This window comes from Podarcis raffonei, chromosome 4, assembly GCF_027172205.1.
Source record: "Podarcis raffonei isolate rPodRaf1 chromosome 4, rPodRaf1.pri, whole genome shotgun sequence".
Lineage (NCBI taxonomy): Eukaryota > Metazoa > Chordata > Lepidosauria > Squamata > Lacertidae > Podarcis > Podarcis raffonei.
The window spans coordinates 80,303,412-80,323,215 of NC_070605.1; the positions used below are offsets into that span (position 1 = coordinate 80,303,412).

At 39.9% G+C, this 19,804-nt stretch overlaps 1 protein-coding gene across 1 annotated transcript in view; it reads right to left on the reverse strand.

Annotated features, from left to right (window-relative positions):
- Positions 1 to 19,380, reverse strand: part of CUL4A (cullin 4A) — a 33,252-nt gene extending 13,872 nt beyond the window's left edge. The window contains exons 1-11 of the mRNA XM_053384379.1: positions 18,613 to 19,380; positions 15,665 to 15,780; positions 14,480 to 14,583; positions 13,826 to 13,895; positions 11,894 to 11,967; positions 11,068 to 11,230; positions 8,669 to 8,758; positions 7,532 to 7,614; positions 4,181 to 4,248; positions 3,341 to 3,459; positions 557 to 749 (exon numbers count right to left, since the gene is read on the reverse strand). Of these exons, the coding sequence (XP_053240354.1) occupies positions 557 to 749; positions 3,341 to 3,459; positions 4,181 to 4,248; positions 7,532 to 7,614; positions 8,669 to 8,758; positions 11,068 to 11,230; positions 11,894 to 11,967; positions 13,826 to 13,895; positions 14,480 to 14,583; positions 15,665 to 15,780; positions 18,613 to 18,787 (1,255 nt within the window). The 5' untranslated portion in view covers positions 18,788 to 19,380. The remainder of the gene's footprint in view (positions 1 to 556; positions 750 to 3,340; positions 3,460 to 4,180; positions 4,249 to 7,531; positions 7,615 to 8,668; positions 8,759 to 11,067; positions 11,231 to 11,893; positions 11,968 to 13,825; positions 13,896 to 14,479; positions 14,584 to 15,664; positions 15,781 to 18,612) is intronic.
- Between the last annotated feature and the right edge of the window lie 424 nt (positions 19,381 to 19,804).

Consider the following 19,804-nt stretch of genomic DNA (forward strand, 5'->3'; position numbering starts at 1 on the left):
AGAAGACATCTGAAGGCAGCCATGTTCAGGGAAGTTTTTAATATGTGACATTTTAGTGTATCTTTCATCTTTGTTGGAAGCCGCCCAGAGTGGCTGGGGAAACCCAGCCAGATGGGCGGGGTACAAATAATAAATTATTATTATTATTATTATTATTATTATTATTATTATTATTATTATTATATAGATAGCTCTAGCATCCCTCTCTTCTCTCTTTCATCAGATCACCCCAATAATAAGCAACACAACCAAAGTTACCTCTGCCTTTTTTGGAGCTTCCTTAAATAGTACTACGTTGTAACAGCACTCTAATTTCCATGCAGTTTTCTGAGCAAATGGCACCACAGTCAGTCAGAATAAAAAAAAGCACAGATGCACAAGGAGAGGAAACAATCATGTCTCTTAAAAATGCAGCCAACATCCTTATCAGAATACACACACAAGCAAATATTTTCATGGAATAGATATTGTACTGCTGGGCACTGGCATATTTAGCAACTTAATCCTAGACAGTATAAGTTTTAGAAACAGTATTTTTGCAGAAAAGTAGTTATACCTATAAGTTCTGCTGGTTTATTTGGTCTCTTGTTGATAAACGTTTCAAAAGATTCTTTCATCAAGTTTATACATTTCTCATTTTTCTGAAAACACACTTCTATTATATGATCCACTTTGTCCTTAAAATCTAGCAGCTCTTGCACCATATCCTTGTCTTTTTCAGGGTTTACCACTATTGTTGTCCCATAGTTCTGCAAAACAAACACTTTTGATCAAACGAGTCAATAGTACTTACCTCTCTTATTTCCTAATATTCCCCCACCATTTACACTGATAATAAAATCATTTAAATCACAGTTGCTTTAATGCACCTGAAACATTAAAAACACCAAAACATGAGAATCGCACTTTTTAAAAAAATAGACACTTAATAAGTGTTTTTCCAGCATGTGATGCTAATTGACACAGAAAATATGTTTGTACAGTACTAGTTTAGGCACAATACAAAACTATAGTTTAGTAATACAAGAACAAGTCTTCTCTTCTGGCAGTCTTGCTCCCCCCCCCCCCCCACTTCCTTAGCATAACCACAGGAAAGAGTTTGGAGGCTTGTGCTTCAGTTTTTGATTTAACTGCAATTTGCTAGGGCTATCCAAATCCCAAAAAACTGTGCTTGCTTAACTATGAAGCTAGTTTGCTTCCACTAACCATAGCCAAGATTAACCATTGTCCAGAGATTCAGACAACACGTTAAACCGAGATTACTCTAAACTGGAAACTGAAGTATTTTATTGCCTCCTCATGGCCACACAGCAAGTCTGAATACAGCCACAGATCACTGTTATATAATATGAAAAGGCAAAATATGTTTCGGGAACGTTCAGAAAAATAGTACGCTGTGGTGTGTTGGGGGGAGGGGTGCGGCTTCTAAACATACCTTTAATTGCAAAAGAAACTTTAAAAAATGGCAACACTCCCAGACTGTGAAGTCTTTGTAAGTCATGTATGAGAAGGGAAATATACACAGGGGACACATCATTTTAGGCAAATGCAGCTTAAATATTCAGAACATCTAATAATTCTGCTGTTGATTAATAAGAATTGCTATATGACAACATGCTGCAGTATACCTCATTTCCTAGCTGAAGTGCTTCTATAGTATCCACCTGTGGGATACTAAAATGTAAGGAGCTCAAGCAAGGCATTACATATACACACAACACACACTTTTCATTTTTCTTTCCTGACACTAAATATTCTGTGGCTACTGTGTATGGTCAATCCTGGAAAGAGGCTGGAAGGTTCCCATAAGTTTTTTTTTTAAAAAATAGCTCTTGTATGTCTGCAAATTTTGGGGTTCCTCCAAGCCTGCTAACACTTCCCTCCTATTTCTCGGTGGCTCAGCTTTGCCTGTCACCAGCAGCAATCACCACCAGTTTGCTGTTAGGAGGAGTGATAGCAATTAAAATAATATTGGTCAAAGATGGCTTTTGTTACATTGCTCTCAAAAGTTTCCAGTCTTAGACCTCAAGCCACTATTGAATTGAGAATATTTTTGAACATTTTATTTATTTCTTTAATTCTAAAATGGTAAGGTAAAAGGTAAAGGACCCCTGACAGTTAAGTCCTGTCAAATTTGACTATGGGGTGCGGCGCTCATCTCCACTTTCAGGTTGAGAGATACCTTTGTCGGCAGACAGCTTTTCCAGGTCATGTGACCAGCATGACTAAACTGCTTCTGGCGCACAGAACACCGTAACGAGTGCCATAGTGCATGGAAACGCCGTTTACCTTGCCAGCACAATGGTACATGTTTATCTACACGTGCTTGTATGCTTTCGAACTGCTAGGTTGTCAGGAGCTGGGCCAAAGCAACGGGAGCTTACCCCGCCACACAAATTAGAACTGCCAACCTTATGACAGGCGAGCCCAAGAGGCTCAGTGGTTTAGACAGCATGTCTCAATGCTAAAATACTGCAGACTTAAAGATAATAGCAATGTAATTATACAAAAAAAAACACCCCACCATCCTTATCCCACCACTTAATTTTTCTTTCTCCTAAATAATCACTACGTTAAGCTGACAACATAAATTCAGAGGTAACATACTGTCAGCTTTAGCCTTCCATAATGAGTGATCCACTTCTCAACCTGGTAATTCTTCTGGTCTTTTAATATCTGTGAATTCAGCCTCTGTGATTCTAGCTACCAATCAGGAGAAAGCCCTCAAAGAATTCTACCACTCCTAGGTTCTTTATAAATATGAGGTGGTTTAGGTTTTCCTCAGGCAGATCTTCTTTGCAAAGCTAAACCACACTCCAAACACCAGAAATACGATTTTCTAAAAGAAAAATTGTGCTTAACACTTAGGGTGCTTACTACTCCCATGGTTCTTTTGTATTCCCTCTCAATATGCAAATGTGGCCTTCCTGAGGATGGATTGCAGGCAGTAATAGCACTTCTAGAAGTAGGTGGCTGCCACACAAACTGTTTGTTGCTTATAAGTGGATTGCTGCAAATACTGCAAAATATAGTAGCCATGGTTCAAAGAAGGATTTTTTCTTCTTATCCTGTGGTATATTTTTCCACATGCAAAGTACACTAATATATTCAACTTCGATAGGACTGCTGCTGAACAGTAGAGAAAACTGAAATGAAGCAAAGTTTCACTTTCTCAAGGACTTGCCTTGCTTTCAGTATCTGATCAATCTTTTTGTTTATTCAATAAAAAGAGGATTTATTATGAATTGGTTGAAATTCTAAGTTACTCAGAATCTAGATCAAGCAAATCATTTTTGACTTTTTTAAAAAAAGTGCAACAAAACAGCATGTTTCTAAATACCTTGATGTATTCACTCCAGTGCTGCAAGAGGAGCTGTTGTCCGGTTTTCACACGGCTGAAAAGCTGGCACATCTGGGTGAGATCTGCTATTCTGTTTTCATCAAGCAAATTATCAAGTCCTTAAAACGAGAATGATTAACACGTTAAATAAGGTGGCATTGTTAGAAAATGGAACAGAACTTTTTGTGAGTTTAAAGCAACAGCAACCAGACATTATGGTGGTTGCAAACAATGCAACTTTCCCTCCCTGTAAAGAATATATGATTGACAAGTGCTTTATATACAAACTGAGTTTCTGTCTCTCATATACATAGATTTTTAAGATACTATATCAAAATGGATTGGCTGTGGAATTCTAATGGGCTAGATTTGCAACAGCTTGTCCTAACAAAACTATCAGCCTGCTGAATTTAAAATATTTCAGAGGAGCTGTTGGATTTTAGTTCATGGAAAAATACAGGCCTGTTATTGCTACAGCACCAAGAAAGAGCTCTGTCAGTTATAGAGGTCTGCGATTAAATAAGCAGTTTTCAGAGAACTATCCGTGACCCAGCATTCCTGGCAATTCCTTCACATACAATGTTAGCCAGTTTTATGAACAATTTTATGAAAAATTTATACATATCCCTTAATTTTTATTGCTCTGAAAAGGGTTTGCTTACATTATTTGTTGCCAGTTGCGTGTGGGAATGTGTATTGGCCATCATATTTTAAGAATACTTGTTTGTTCCAATGGCTTTTCCCAGGCCAAAGAGGCAGCTGTACAATCTGTTTTCAGTTTCCCATAAAATGTGAGCAGATTATGCAGCTTAAAAAAAAAAGCTAATTAGAAAAAAGTACCTTTTTGCAAAACAGCTGATAAGTGCTCTCCTAAAAGCTGCCTCTCCACACAAGCAATGAGTGGCTTCCTGTTTAAGGCAAGAAAAAGAATCTATGAATACCTGTACAATTTAGGATGAAGAGCCTTCAAAAGGTGTGCAAGTGTATACTCTTGGTTGCACATACAATTGTAGGTAGAATACAAATCTTAGGTTCACCAACTCTATGTTTAACTACATACACAGAGGGACAGTATAGCAGAACGAAAGTATTCAGTTAACAACCCAGCCATTCTTGATGTAGAATCATCAACGTGATCTTTACACTAATCAAAAGGAAAAACTTAAATATGAGTTTTTAACAGGGAGAAATGTAAAGTATTGCACTTGGGCAAAAAAAACGAGAGGCACAAATACAAGATGGGTGACACGTGGCTTGAGAGCACTACATGTGAAAAGGATCCAGGAGTCTTGGTTGACCACAAACTTGACATGAGCCAACAGTGTGACGCGGCAGCTAAAAAAGCCAATGCAATTCTGGGCTGCATCAATAGGAGTATAGCATCTAGATCAAGGGAAGTAATAGTGCCACTGTATTCTGCTCTGGTCAGACCTCACCTGGAGTACTGTGTCCAGTTCTGGGCACCACAGTTCAAGAAGGACACTGACAAACTGGAACGTGTCCAGAGGAGGGCAACCAAAATGGTCAAAGGCCTGGAAACGATGCCTTATAAGGAACGGCTAAGGGAGCTGGGCGTGTTTAGCCTGGAGAAGAGGAGGCTAAGGGGTGATATGATAGCCATGTTCAAATATATAAAAGGATGTCACATAGAGGAGGGAGAAAGGTTGTTTTCTGCTGCTCCAGAGAAGAGGACACGGAGCAATGGATCCAAACTACAAGAAAGAAGATTCCACCTAAACATTAGGAAGAACTTCCTGACAGTAAGAGCTGTTCGACAGTGGAATTTGCTGCCAAGGAGTGTGGTGGAGTCTCCTTCTTTGGAGGTCTTTAAGCAGAGGCTTGAGAACCATATGTCAGGAGTGCTCTGATGGTGTTTCCTGCTTGGCAGGGGGTTGGACTCGATGGCCCTTGTGGTCTCTTCCAACTCTATGATTCTATGATTCTATGATGAGAAAGAAGGCACTTACTGTTATGTATTAATCCTAAATGTATATAGAGCTTAGCAGGAGAACTATAAAGTTCTGTAGGTGGTGTTATACTGTCTACTTAAAGCACCCATGAAAAGTGTGTACAGAATCTAGATTAACTGTCCAGCAGGTTGAAGGACAGCAAGTGGACATCTGCCACATCAAGGGCTTACACCTGAATCATGCTGTCAAGTTTTCTTTTCACTTATGTACTTTTTCTTGAATACTTGCAGATTTGCCTTGTCTGTGGGCGGCCCCATTTTGCTGCCCTACTAGTTATCATGGTGCTCTGCTTCACCATGAGAGGGAACCATCAGAGAACTCCAATATGCTACAGAACGTTAGTTTATCCCCAGTATATTCTTGGCTCCCTACAGGAGCACTCTAGCCTACTATTATTTATGAAGAGGAAAAGTTTCAGGATAGCAAGTATTTCTTTTCCCCTGTCCCCTGTTCCTGAAACCTTCCTTTACTGTGTTAGAGGGCTCAGGTTCAGGATACCAGGCTCAAACCTGAACACATTATTGTTGTAAAGTAATAGAAGAGTTTCTAAATCAAAAACGAGTGTGTGTGTGTGTGTGTGTGTGTGTCCTTTTTTTCTTTCCTCCTTCCAGAAAACTGCCCATGCAGTGCAGAGAGGAGAGAGTGCACATCAGTTGTAATCCCTATCTCAAGCTTCTAAAAGATTTTAGGAGTTCAAGCAGGTCAAACCCCTACCAAATAACGCCTTCAACATTTCATAGGCTCTAGAAGCCACTGAGCAAAGATAGCAGCTGTGTTTTCATTTTTCCACGAAATTTACAAACGAGTATACTTCTGCATAACTCTCAAGTATGCAGAAACCAGTACCTTATTTATAGCTGGCCCCATTTCACTGCCAAACTGAGAGTAATCAGACCAGCAAATTAAGTATTAAAAGAAATGATGATATACAACGCTTCAGTAATGAGCATTCATTAATAAAGATCTTGGGGAAAGTCGAAAAGGATACACAAACGTAAGAAGAGTCCTTCTGCATCAGAGCAAAAGCCCATCTAGTCTAGCATCCAGTTCTCACAGTGGGCAATCAGATAGATGTCTGTGGGAAGCCCACAAGCCCATCTTCCTTGCCAAAGACACTCATCTTCAATGACAGCGGAGGAGCAGCCACCCTGCTTCTCTCAAATCTGCCATTGCCAGGCGTTCCCAAAGGCCTTATCTATTAACCTCTCAGCTTGTCTAGTGCAGCCACCTTGGTTGGCCTCTAGGGAACAAACTTGTCCCATGGATGCCAGGAATGCATTGATTGCACCAAGCACACAAACACAATTCCTGCCAACAGGTATATAGTTCTACATGTGACATTTGGTACACTACAGTGGATAAGTCAAATCTCTGCTGGCTTTCTACCTGCATACTTGTTACTGTTGTTTATTAAGTAATTTACTATGGAGCTTCAGATTTCTGGAGTTGAAAAGTGGTGCGGGAATAGCCTGATAACAAAAAAGGAGGTCAGGGCAAACAGTTTTCTAACTTGCTTGCTACCTTGATGCTTTTCCACTGGTGCTGACGGCTCCCCATATTCAGCTGCATTATATTTATTGCCCTGACTAGCTCCCCAGAACTGGTGCTGCAGCCAAATTGTTCACAGTCCTCATTTGAAAAACACGAGGTGTAAATCAGACTTGCATTGCAAAAAGCAAAATGTTATCTTGCAGCTGCAGTAAGCCAAAGCTCCTCTTGTAACTTTCAGGAAAAAAAGCAGGTGATAATTAGGAACACACAGAGCTGCCTTACACTCAGACATAGGTCCATCTAACTTAGTATTGTCTACAATGACTGGCAGCAGTTGCCCAAGATTTTAGACAAGGTTTTCTCTCTCCCTTCCTGGAGATGCCATGCATAGAAGCAGACACTACCACTAAGCTACAGCTCTTCCCCTATGACTATCTGTAACTACAATTACAGATATTATCATTAAAGTTAATTATTAATGAACAGATAATCTAAATTGAGTGTTATGTAATAGACAGAATTCTAAAACTCCAAACATTGCTAAGCTTACCCAAATACCTTTTGCTTCTATTTCAAGAGCATAATTTCAAGAACATAATTTAAATATAATTTATAAAAGGTGGCACCACTACCCCTTTAGATATAAAGAGTGTTGTACAGTTTTCTATAGAACCAAATTTTAAAGCAAACAGGAACCGTGTATTAAAGAAAAAAGGTAAGAGGTACTCACTGTGTGCTGTGGTCTAAATATGTCACTACTCTATCTGCTTCTTCTTCTAAACGTTTGTTAACATGGTGAAGGTATTCTGGGACCTGTCAAATTAAAAAAAAAAAGATATTTGGAAGGGAATTTTGTTCTACAAAAGGACAAGCAGAGTGTAAAAGCTACTGAATAGTAAAACAGCATGACCATATGCTCGTCTGATCTTACCTCATGTAATCATATAGATAACTATATGCATTGATGGCTCTGCTCATTTATTTGTCGTAATTCTGTTATCCCACCCCACCTTTCATTCACAACAGGCAGCAATAATAAGAGAAAGTAAAACTGCTATTCATTGTGATTCCAGTCCTTTTTCTATGAACCAAAAGCAATTACTGCAGCAAGGAGTCTCAAAATACACAAATGGCAATTTTAATCTAACCTGCCAGATACTCACCCTACCCCCCCAAAAGAGAGAACTGAGATATTAATATTTTTACAGCAGTAGGAACAATCCAGAAATGCACACACTGCTTTCAGTCCAGACACATCTGCAGGGTTGAATTCTCAGAAAAATAGCTCTGCAAGTTTGCAGCAGAAGCAGGCTGTGGACAGTACTGCTGACCTTGACCTGGCATCCATGATGTCAACAAGAAGCCTCTCTCTGGAGAGGTTTTTGCCTTCTGCCATGCTATCTCAGTACTAACATTCATAATTACTTCAGCTTCTTTTACAAGAGGTACAAAATACTGCATGTTTTATAAATTTTGTACACAACTTCAGAATCACATTTATAAATAAATTAATATTTAGAAACGTCTCTATATACTGAGGTAAGATTTTCTTTGCATGGAATTGGAAACATCTAAGTTCTCAAACACAGTCACATGGAACCCAGATTATTAGCTCTTTATATAATTTTTATGCTATCTTACTGCTTTCCTTTGGCTGTAATCCCTCAAATATACAAAAATCCCATGTTTATATATACAGCATATATTTAACAACAAAACTGTTTCAAAAGGTAATTGCTATGCATTATTATGACTTTTTTGTTCATATGCATAGAGTTATTGAACAATTCTGCCAAATACAACTCCCACTCAAGCATATGAACTCATATTGGGAACAATTCCTACTACATTTTGTTTAACTTCATACCTCTCTTTCTTGCATTAATCTTTGGCCTTCTGCAGTATATAAACGATTTGTATCTTCCAAAAACCTTTGTTCAAATGCATCTTTGTAAACCTATTTAAGAGACACATTAATGCAGTTTATCAGATTAGTGCCTAAATTGTACAGCAATTTGTCAATAAAAGATAAAACGTAGCTTCTATGCAGTTTTCTTCTAAATGCAGGCTGTTTAATTTATTCATTCATTTATTCAGATTACTTACCCGCCATTTACAATAAGATCCCAGGACAGGTTACAACAATAAAATATAGTTACAAAACAAATAAAATAGGTACAACCATAAAACAAGTGAAGTGTAAAAAACAATTCCACATCTTAAATGTTTACATTGTTTTTACAAGAAAAATAGTTCCAATATAGATGCAGACTAATTTCATCCATTCTTCAAACAACCCTGTGGCATAGGAAATATTCCTACTTACAATTAGGGAACTAATAGTGAAGGAATATCACTTGAGCTAGTTTTACAAAATTATTGCATTTCCTTTTTTCATTTTCCTTCAGTATGGGCACAAAGAGAAAATCAAAAGCTTTCACTTCCTCTTTCTACTAATTGAGGTTTGCTGCTACATTCTAATCTGAAACTGTGGTTAATTTTAACTATGGTTTAAGAAAACAGTTTGAGATCAGAAAGCATAGTCTACGCTATTTGAAGTTGGTTTGTTCCACTAAACTTTAGGTAGACGAACCAGAGTTTCTCCAGGTTTGGACATGTGTTATTCACAAATCACACTAAAATATGATTTACTGTGACACGCATAAGGAAGAACAAGCCACAACGACTCTCAGCCTCGCATGCTCCCCCCTTACCTCTCCCAAGTGAAGGAGCTAATGGTATGATGTGATGTCCAAACCCAAAACCGTGGTTAACGTTATGCTTAGTTTAAAGAAAACTTCAATATGTGCGCAACCATGCACATAGAGCCAAACCCAGAAGTGATCTGAAAAGTCACAAAAAGGGGCAGAATGGGGTGTCTTGGAATGTAACCCTCATGTAAATGGGAGGTTGCCTGTGTTCAAAAAGACTTTCGTTCCTACTTCAAAACACTGCCTTAGTGATAATAATAATAATAATTTATTATTTGTATCCTGCCCATCTGACTGGGCTGCCCCAGCCACTCTGGGTGACTTCCAGCATATATAAAAACATAGTAAAACATTAAACCTTAAAAAGATTTACAGGGCCGCCTTCCTAAATGCTGTATAATTACTCATCTCCTTAATATCTTATGGGCAGGCATTCCACAGGGTGGGTGCCACTTCCGAGAAGGCCCTCTACCTGGTTCCCCTCTAACTTCGCTTCTTGCAGTAAGGGAACCAGAAGAAGATCCTTGGAGGAGGACCTCAGTATCTGGGCTGAACGATGGGGGTAGAAATGCTCCTTCAAGTATACAGGGCCAAGGCTGTTTAGGGCTTTACAGGTCAGCGCAAACACATTGAATTGTGCTCAGAAATGTACTGGGAGCCTATGGAGGTCTTTGAGGACTGCTGTTATATGGTCTCAGCGGCTGCTCCCAGTCACCAGTCTAGCCGCTGCATAATGAGATGATAGGAATGCCCACTATGAAGCAAGTTGCTCCTTAATTGAGCAGGTCATGTGATATGGTATGTTTTTTCATATCAGCACCACTACAAATACCATGCCAAGTTGGAAATTTCAGCTCTTTTCTGTGAGCTTTTGCTGAGAGTTTGGGGTGGGAGGAGGAAAGAGTCACTGAAAGTCTACTCAATACTGATCCAGTGTAGATTCCAATGTATAGTTAGCAGAGTAACAACTTAAACACCTTGCAGGATTCCCCAAAAATAGAGCAGAGGCATTTCATCCAGCAGAGCTTTACTACTATTGAAGGCAAATGAGCATAATGGTCACAAATCCAGTACATTCAGGATTAGCATTGTCTAGAAGAAATCCAGTTACAGAAGTCTTAACTCAAACTTACAATAAGTCTAAAACTTAACACTAAGCGTACTATGTACAGAACACCACACCAGAAGGAAAAGATATTGACAGAGAAAGTGTGAAACCCAGGCTCCATCTGGCCTATTATTATAGTCAGCATGACCTTGACAGAAAGAGATAACAGAACTAGTTTAAACCAGCTGTAATCGGCTTCTCTGAAGGAATAACCCAAACAACATTAACCTTCTGCTTGTTTCTTTCACAGAGAGAAGCTTCCAGCACCCTCTTGAATTAAGTAGAATAGGAAAGATCTCTACACATCAGATCAATACGTTCTGCACTAAGAAATGCAAATTGACAGGAAGGCCTCAACTTTCTACGCATTCCCATCCAGAAAAGCAGAACAACAAGGAGTCTGTTTACTTGCCTGTAGAATTGTACATATTTGGCTTTTATACTTACTTGCAAATCAGACAGCATACTTAACAGACTTCGTAACAAGCTTCTATCTACAGCTTCACCATTCCGTTCTCGTTCAATCAACAGCAGGATTCCATCAATTGTTTTTGTTTGCACTAATTTATCATTAATAATATGGCTTCTAAAAAGTTCTAATCCCATATCCCTGTAAAATTATAACAGGTTAATTACAATTTGATTTTATATAACATTACATGTTCTTATAGACCTAAAATCATATTATGCTTCTATTCCACAGTGTGAAGGCTCCGAGTTTGCTCCCTAGTATAATTTCAACTATAGATGCTTGCATGGCTTGAGAACTGGTTACCACTGTAATGACCATTCCTTTTGCTGAAATTTAGATCGGCAGGAACGCATTACTTGCAGTTTTAGGATTATGAAACCAGAAGGGGCATAACAGAAGCCCTGTCTACATAGCTATTAAAGTTCTAAGAGAATTTTAAGGGTGCAGGCTATCAGTTAAATGGGAGTAGAAATCACCTGCTAAAATTCTTATTTTAGCAGAGACAGTAGTATATGCTTGTGGAACCTAGGGACCTCCAGATGTTGTTGGACTGCAATTCTAAGCATTCCTGAACATTGCCCATGCTGACTGGAGCTGGTGGGATTAGGAGTTCAACAACATCTGAAGAGCCACAAGTTCCTGTGTAAAGGTACAAGGACTCCTTTACTAGCAATTTTACGTTTTACTAGCAATTTTACAGCCCATATATCCACATTACACACTGCAAGTGCATAATGGCCAACACGGTAATAACAGATCCACACACTGCCAACATACATACTACTTAAATACAGTACCTACCATATAGAAGGTAGCATTGAATTCTGAAGAACATAAGTACGGTCCAAAAACAAAAAAATGCTTCTAATCATGATCTGCAAAAAAACAACCCATGAAGAAAGAATTAATCTTCTTTGCTTATGCATTACCTCTGCCATATATGTCACATTTCCTGATTTCCTATCCTCATCAATACCTAGGGTTATTATACATTCAGAATATATCTTGAAGTTTCATCAAGGAAGAGAATCTACAAGCCAAGAAAGAATTTATACAGTGTATGATCGCCAACAAATAAGAATTTTATGGAGTTTCCTTAAACGTTTATATGTTTCCTAGAGTTGTAATAATTTGGAGTGAAAAGCAGTAAAATAGGGCCAGCATAGACATAATATTGCTTATCTTAGCCAATATCAGTAGTTCAGAAGCAGCTGTGATTGCATAGTCAATTCCCAATAACCTCTTAATCTTAATCAACATTAATGTGTTACTAATCCAAAATTAATAATCTTAGCTTGATATTTTATGAGCATGACTGCTAAAGAAGTTTAACATAAAACATATCAAATATGGGGTGGCATTAATCCATAGGGCCAAATGACCATTAAATGTGAAAATTTATATATAAACAAACAGTATATAAGATAATCCAAAATAGCATTAATTGGTGATGACACAGTCGTTCTAATTTTCCTAATTAATTTTTCGTTTCCCAGCCAAAAGTTTTCTTAGGAGAGTTAGCAAAAAAGCTTGTGATTTATCTGTGCCAGCTGTGCTGAGTTTTGTTTTTTTTAAGGGCCAACCTCTGGTCCAAGAAACTTGATAAGTGACTTAAAACATAATGGAACATTAAGCTTGAACCCACTCACTTCCTGCAGTTTTGTCAAAACGTTATTGCTTGGGTGAAAAAGGCAACTTTATGTAATTCAAATACTTAAGGGGATTTCACACATTCCCCATAGTCAAATAGCTAGTTCCTAATGAGCTGCACCAATGTGCAATTAAATTTGAAGCCAGCGTGTTATGCAACTTCATATTTGTGAAACTCAAGCACTCTTTGCTTTAGAAAAAGAAGCAGCAAAAAAGCATGGATGCAGCTAGGAAACGAAGTTGAAGTGAATTTCAAAGTCTTTCAAACTCTCACAACACAAAAAGAGAGAAAACCAAAGTAATGATCAGTTTTGCAAAGAACACCAAACTCTGTTTGCCCATACAATCATGCTACAAACTGTTTTTCAAAAGCAGATGCTTAATTTCATAGGGACTTGGTGATAAACTGTTTTTGTAGTAACAGAATTAAGAGCTAACCAATAGCTTTTCAAGCAGTCAAAAGCTGCTAAAGTGCTACAAAGATCAAAGTTTATATATCCAAAGGAATATAATTGGCTTCAGCTTTCTCATTCAGTTTTTGTAAAACTTTTTCAAGTCATAAATACTTATATCATTTAGTTAATTTAACAAAGAATCTAAGCGTTGAGCCAAGCAAATACAAATTTTCCTTAATTTTATTAATGGGGGTCAAACAACAAATATGAACCTGAATTACCTCTATGAGCTAACTGTGTTACACAGTAGCTAGTGTCATCGTCTATGACTAGGGGGTCCTGGTTGAAATTCCACACTAAGTAAGAAAGTTCACTGGGCGATCATGGGACAACAATCATCTCTCAGTCTATCCTACCTCATAGGACTGTTGTGAGGCTAAAAACGAGAATCATATACATCAGCGATGGGAAACCTGTAGACCTCCAGATGTTGTTGGAATACAAATCCTATCATCCCTGAGACCTCAGACCATCCTGGCTGGAATGGATGGGACTTTTAGTCCAAATATACCAGGTTCCCCATTCCTGATGTATATCATTTTGAACTGCTTGAAGAAATGTGGGATATACAACTTTTAAAATAAATAAATAAAATAGAAATATGCATTATGAACTACATATAACTTACCATTTGTCTGCAGTGATCTTGCCAGCATCTGTTTATTTTCTTTAAAAACAGGAGACTGTCGAGAGAATCTGTGCTACAAAGGTTAAGGGAAGCTATCTATTTTTTAGTCGATATATCAGTAGTCACTCTCTAGACTAGAGATTAACATAGATTGGGATTCTAGCCTGAATTTGGAGCTATCATATCTGGAAGAAATTAATGCTTCAGATTAGAAGAATTTATAGACTTTTACAGTGACAACCACATCAAGTCTTTAAGAATCTGGAGTCTCCCTGCAAGCATCCAAGAGGGGAAATATATGATTCTTAGTATAGTTGAACAAAGGAAATTATTGCACCAATGATTAATCATACCCCAAATCTTCAAGAACTGTCAGCAATAGATTCTCCACTCTAGAACACAATCTAAACCAAGCAAGACCTAAGCAAGACTCTGGGGAAATTAAGAATGCAGGTGGCCTTGTTAACTTCAGTATCACTGTGAAAAGATGCCAACATGCTACAAACCTAAACCATAAACAAGACTTTACTTTTCAGATTCCAACTACATTCTTTGTGAAGCATTTTTACTTTGGTGAGACTATAATGTATACTTCATGAACACTAAAACTATTACTAACTGTTTGGCTGCGTTTTTTGTATATAAAAAGGATATTCTCTAAACTGCAGTATTTGGGCTTTCACGTGGTCTTCACAGACTTGTCTTAGCTGTTTATACAGCATAGGTGATGCTTTATAAGAACAGACATTTTCAACAGCCTGGGATATGAGGACAGAGAAAGAAAGAGTTCAACAACATCAAGGTAGCCGCCACCACCTCCTTCCCCTCCCCCAGGTTTCAGATCCTTTTTATTTTTAAGGAGGGATAGAATACTTCTGGAAGAGATATCCCAGGGAGAGAAAACAGATCTCCCCGTCCTCTTCTAGGTAAACCTATTTTGTCTTACTTAACTATATTCTTGAAACAGTTCAACTTCTGGGAAGATTTCTGGGCAACTGCTTCACCAGACAGAATACTAGCAGTTCATTCAAGCACTGAGAATAATATGGAGAAAATGCTCCAAAATAGACAGTTCAAAAGAAAATTAATCCAAGAAGACCCAAATGAGAATACTGGGTGCAATGGGGGAAATGGAGTGTCCTGGGAGAAGGCATGGCTGCCTAACTAGCTGGACTCAACAATGCATTCCACAATGCATTATTTTCTTGCAGGCTCCCCTTGTATATGTATAAATCTATAAGAAGACACCATTCCTGACATTTTAATAAGATTCATTTTTTAGCTTCTTGCCATAGGTCCAACACTGCAGGCAGATCCCTCAACTGTCCCATTTCTACTGGGACATCCCAGATGACAGAAGCCAAGTCCGGCTTCTGTTTTGATCCTGGAATGTTCTGTTTTTTGGTCTGGTGCTCTGGTTCAAGCACTGGACCAAAAGACGCTCGCTCTGGTGATTGTCAGCAGCGTCACACCAAAGCGCCTTCCCATCCAGCACTGTGGCATGACTCTCCTGATCGCCAGAACACTGGGTGAGAGTGAGTGGCGCGAGGGGGCAGTGAGGGTGATGAGAGCAGGGGGTGAGGGATGGAATTTAATGTTCTGAATTTAGTTAGGAAAAAGTTGGGGCGTTGATGCAGGGTAAAGGATAAAATACCTGAATGCACCCCATGCACACAGAAATCTAGGCAGGGAGAAATCTAGGCATCAGGGCATTAGAAATGTCCAAGAACAGGTTTTCCACATGATGTATTCTTTGTTACAGACAGAAACTCTCCCAAATCGCTTCTAAAATATCCATTTTATTCATACAAGTGTTTTAAAAAACCTCGAAACTCTTACTTGGTAGAGCTCTTCAAGATTATATTTAATAGATGTACTGCTTTGAATTGCTCTGACTGCTTCATGAAGCTTCTGCCATGTGTCCTGAGTGTAGTTATCAGGCAAAGTGGGTCTCTCTGCGTTAAACAGACAAAGAACAAGGGGTGAGGAATAGTATATTCTTTCACAACTTTATAATTTTGAGTGTGGTTTCTTAATCGATAAATGAAGCATTTTCTATTTTTATTTGGAGGTTACAACCTTTTGTAACAGGCAACATGAAGAAAGTGCTTTTTTAAAAGGAAATAACAGTGTGATAAAAGATCACACACCTTTTAAACTTTATATGAAACACCATTCCATATAAACACACACTGAAAAATACAAAAATCCACCAAATCAGCATTCAACTACTACGTCAAATGTGCAGAAAAGGGTACCCTTATATACTCATGATCTGCATTTAGAGTATTCTGTGCATCACTCTTTCACACAAAGACTTCAGTCCTATGTATGCTTGGAAGTAAGCCCCACTGAACTGAAAGGGATTTACTCTCAACTAAACATGCATAGGATTAGGCTGCATATGTAGTGCAAGGAACAGGTGTAATTTGTACTTTATCCCATTTCCTGTCACTTGATTGACGGTGATTAGTGCTCCACTTCTACATGTTAATAGTCAGTACTTTATTAAAAGGATATTGGCTTCCTCATAACTAATTTGGACCAACATTTCATTGTGCCCTTTATTCCAGCCCTTTCATTTTTAGAGTCGTTTTTTCTTATGTAAAAAAGTTGAAGGTGAATTTGTGCATCTGTATCCATTCATCACAATCACCCAATTTTTTCAGCTAATTTCAAAATGTGAGGATGTGGAGTGGATTGTTTCTAACCTTGCACATGTTCTCTGCTGTTATTCTTTTAATACATGCAAAATTATTGATCTGTCTCTGGATGCAACAGCCAGTATTCAGCATTTTTTTCTTAAGGTCAAAAATTCACATTATGAGGGAACACACATGAACGAGGAACACCAAAATTTTACTACCGGAACAAGCTATTAACAAATGAAGGCTGCAATTCTGTGCAAACTTACTTGAGAGTGAATCCCACTGAACATATTGGGACTTGTTTCTGTGAAAATATGCATAGGATTCCCCTGTACGTGTAATAGCTGTTGCTGCACATATATTCTAAAATGAACTGTCATGTACGTATATGTCCCTGAATTTGTTATGCAGCATTAAAGTGGGCAAGGGTGAGAAAGAAGGGTTTGGCTAACTAAGCTTAGGCAAGTAACATAATGTTTTGTGAAAAAAATACAAAGCTCAGCTTCACAGGAGTGAAATCTCTCTTTTGGAGATGTTTAACTGGGCACATGAGAGGTATAGATGCTTGAGAGTGTATACTTCAGATTGAAAGGATTAGTTGTTCCTTAGCATACTTTAACTTCCTCAACATTTCAGGTGATGTCTACAGATTCTAATTTGTTAATGATAAGAGTATGAAAGCAGTGGATAGCGGTTAGACACAATTAAACAACATGCAGTACACAGCAGCTTGCTGTCATTTGGTGGACCTTCAGACAATGCAGCAGGACACCAAGCAACAGATGAAGGAAATATGAGACTTAAAACTGCCTCTGTGATAACAGTAACAAAATCTAGTTTCACTCTTATAGAGAGGTCCCATGTGGACAGTAAAGTGAGGAAAGGGCAATGGATGTCACACGTCAACACAAGCCAAGGGGCCTGTGCTCCTGATTGGCTGCCAGTGACTGATCTGACCAGGCAAAGTGCCAAACACTCTTATACTCCTGCATGTCAAACAAGGAAAAGTTGCTTAGAGTCCTTGGTCTGCCTGACAAAGAGCAACCCCTCCCCAGCCAGGCTTAAGATGACAGCAAGTACATCTGTATGGTAAATATCAAGTTTCCTGCATTCAGGCATGTTTACAAGCAAGCTTGTATGTATGCAAGCAAACACACATACTCACACTCTTGTGTGCCTGAAGAGCTTTTTAAAATCAAGGAACACTTCTGGAATTCTGCTGACTCATATTAATAAGTCAACAGCATTACGATCAAAATATTCGAATCTTAAAGATACAGAGAAGTAAGACTGTTTTCACCAATCAGTTTTAAAATTGCTTGCTGTCTGTTAGGTCAAATGTCACTTTTAATGCCACATGTGAAAATGTTCTGAGCTACATTCACAAGATCACACCCTTTTACTCCACATAATTTTTTAGAGAGCCCCATCCCATCATCATAATTGCAGGTTCACCCATAAGAACATAGCAGGAGGCTTGGGGACAAGAAATTAAGCTTCTGTCTTTAACCCCATCCTCAAATGCCAACTAGGGTTGCAAGCCTATGCATACTTACCTGGGAGGAAGTCCTATTGAAGTCAGTGGGGCTTACTTCTGAGTGTGTGTGTGTGTGTGTGTGTGTGTGTAGGCTTGCACTGAAAGGCAGGATTCAAGGATATTAAGAGATAACCCCTGGGGTATAGGGCGGTATATAAATTCAATGAACAACAACAACCCTATCCACATTTGTGATGTTGACCGCCTAATATCCCCAGGTGCACAACAAGGCAGGTCAGTAACATTAAAAACAAACAAACAAAAACCCCAAACCGACAGTGTAGGAGAAACCATTTTGTATCCCGTCACCCAAGGAAAACCCACTTTTACACCATTTTTAGAATCCCGCCTTTGAATCTGACAACCCCTTAAGCACATCTGCAAAGGGGTGGGAAACAAAAACAAAACCAGGTTGCATTTCGAAACGAGCTATTCAAATGGGGACGAAAAAGAAATCAGAACAAAACGTTTGAAATGAGGGTGTTGATGAGCGCGACACGTTCACTTGCAAAAAAACCAAACCCAAACCAACAGGGGAGCCGAGTCCCACACGCGAACATCTCCTTCCACCTCCAGCATCCTAGGTGCGCTTGCACACCCACCTCTGAAGTTCTTGATCACTAATTTCTTGGACGTGGCCCCTCCACCGGCAGCTCCAGAGCCGGCCGGCCCGCTTCGGACGCCGGCCACAGCTGCCAGGGAAGCGGGCTTGGTGAAGCCGTTGGTGTGCCCCACCAGCGCCGACAAGTGCTGCTTCTTCTGGGGCTCGCCGGCCATGTTCGACCCAGCAATCCCGGGGGTGGGTGGGGTGTAGATTTCCCTTGGTGCCCCTCCCTCCTTCCCTCCGGCTTTCCTCTCAGTTTTGAACGACGGCTCTCAAAAGGGGGCGACGGTAATAACAACAACGGTAAAGATCCTCGCCGCCAACGGGGCGCCGCCTCAGCGACCCAGGCGCTTCCATGAGGGGCGCACGGAAAGCGAAGAAGGAAAAGGCCGGAGCGGAGCCCGCTTCCCGGCCGCTGGACTCGGCGTGCGGGAACAGCGAAGAAGCGGCAAGCAGCAGACGACGACGCCCCCGATGCCGCCTCACAAAATGGCTCCTTTGGTCCACTCGGGTGAAGGCCGAAGCTGCTGCCTCCGCCGCGGGTCGGGGCGGTTGCTGAAAGCAAGGCCGAGGCGGCGGATGCGCCTCGCCGGGGCAGATACCTACGACTTCCTCGGCCCGGAGGAGGGCTCTAGCCTGCTGTCACGGGACTCAGGCAGGGGCCAGGCAAGGGGGTGGTGGGAGGCAACTGGCGAAGCAGCACCTCCGACACAGCCGCCGTTTCCACAGCAGCAGCTCGGCGTTAGGCAGGCCAAGGCCGCAATCCTATATCCACTTACCTAAGGGGTGGGGGTGGGCGGTGCGCGGGCGAGGGAGGCGCTATTTCTGCTTTGTTTTGCTCTTACGTTGTGTGGTTTTTTGCACAGTGAAAGGGCGCCGTGTGATTCTTTGCATTGTGAATTAAACGGAACGACAAATCAATCAGTCAAACAAATAAATCAAGCAAACCACCCCCCATCTCCTTTGAACTCTACGCAAGTTCATTCTGAGTAGAGAAAGAGAAGCCAGGTTTATTCGTCGTGGGAACAAGCTGATACTGTATAGTAAGGTCACCAGACGCCCTCGTTTCCCGGGGACAGTCCCCGGATTTACAAGTCTCAAGACCGAGCAGAAGAAGCTGCGAGGTTGGCATTCTGTCTGCCTCGGGAGACAATGGAGAAGTGGGGTGAAGACAAAAAGCGCTGGGAGTT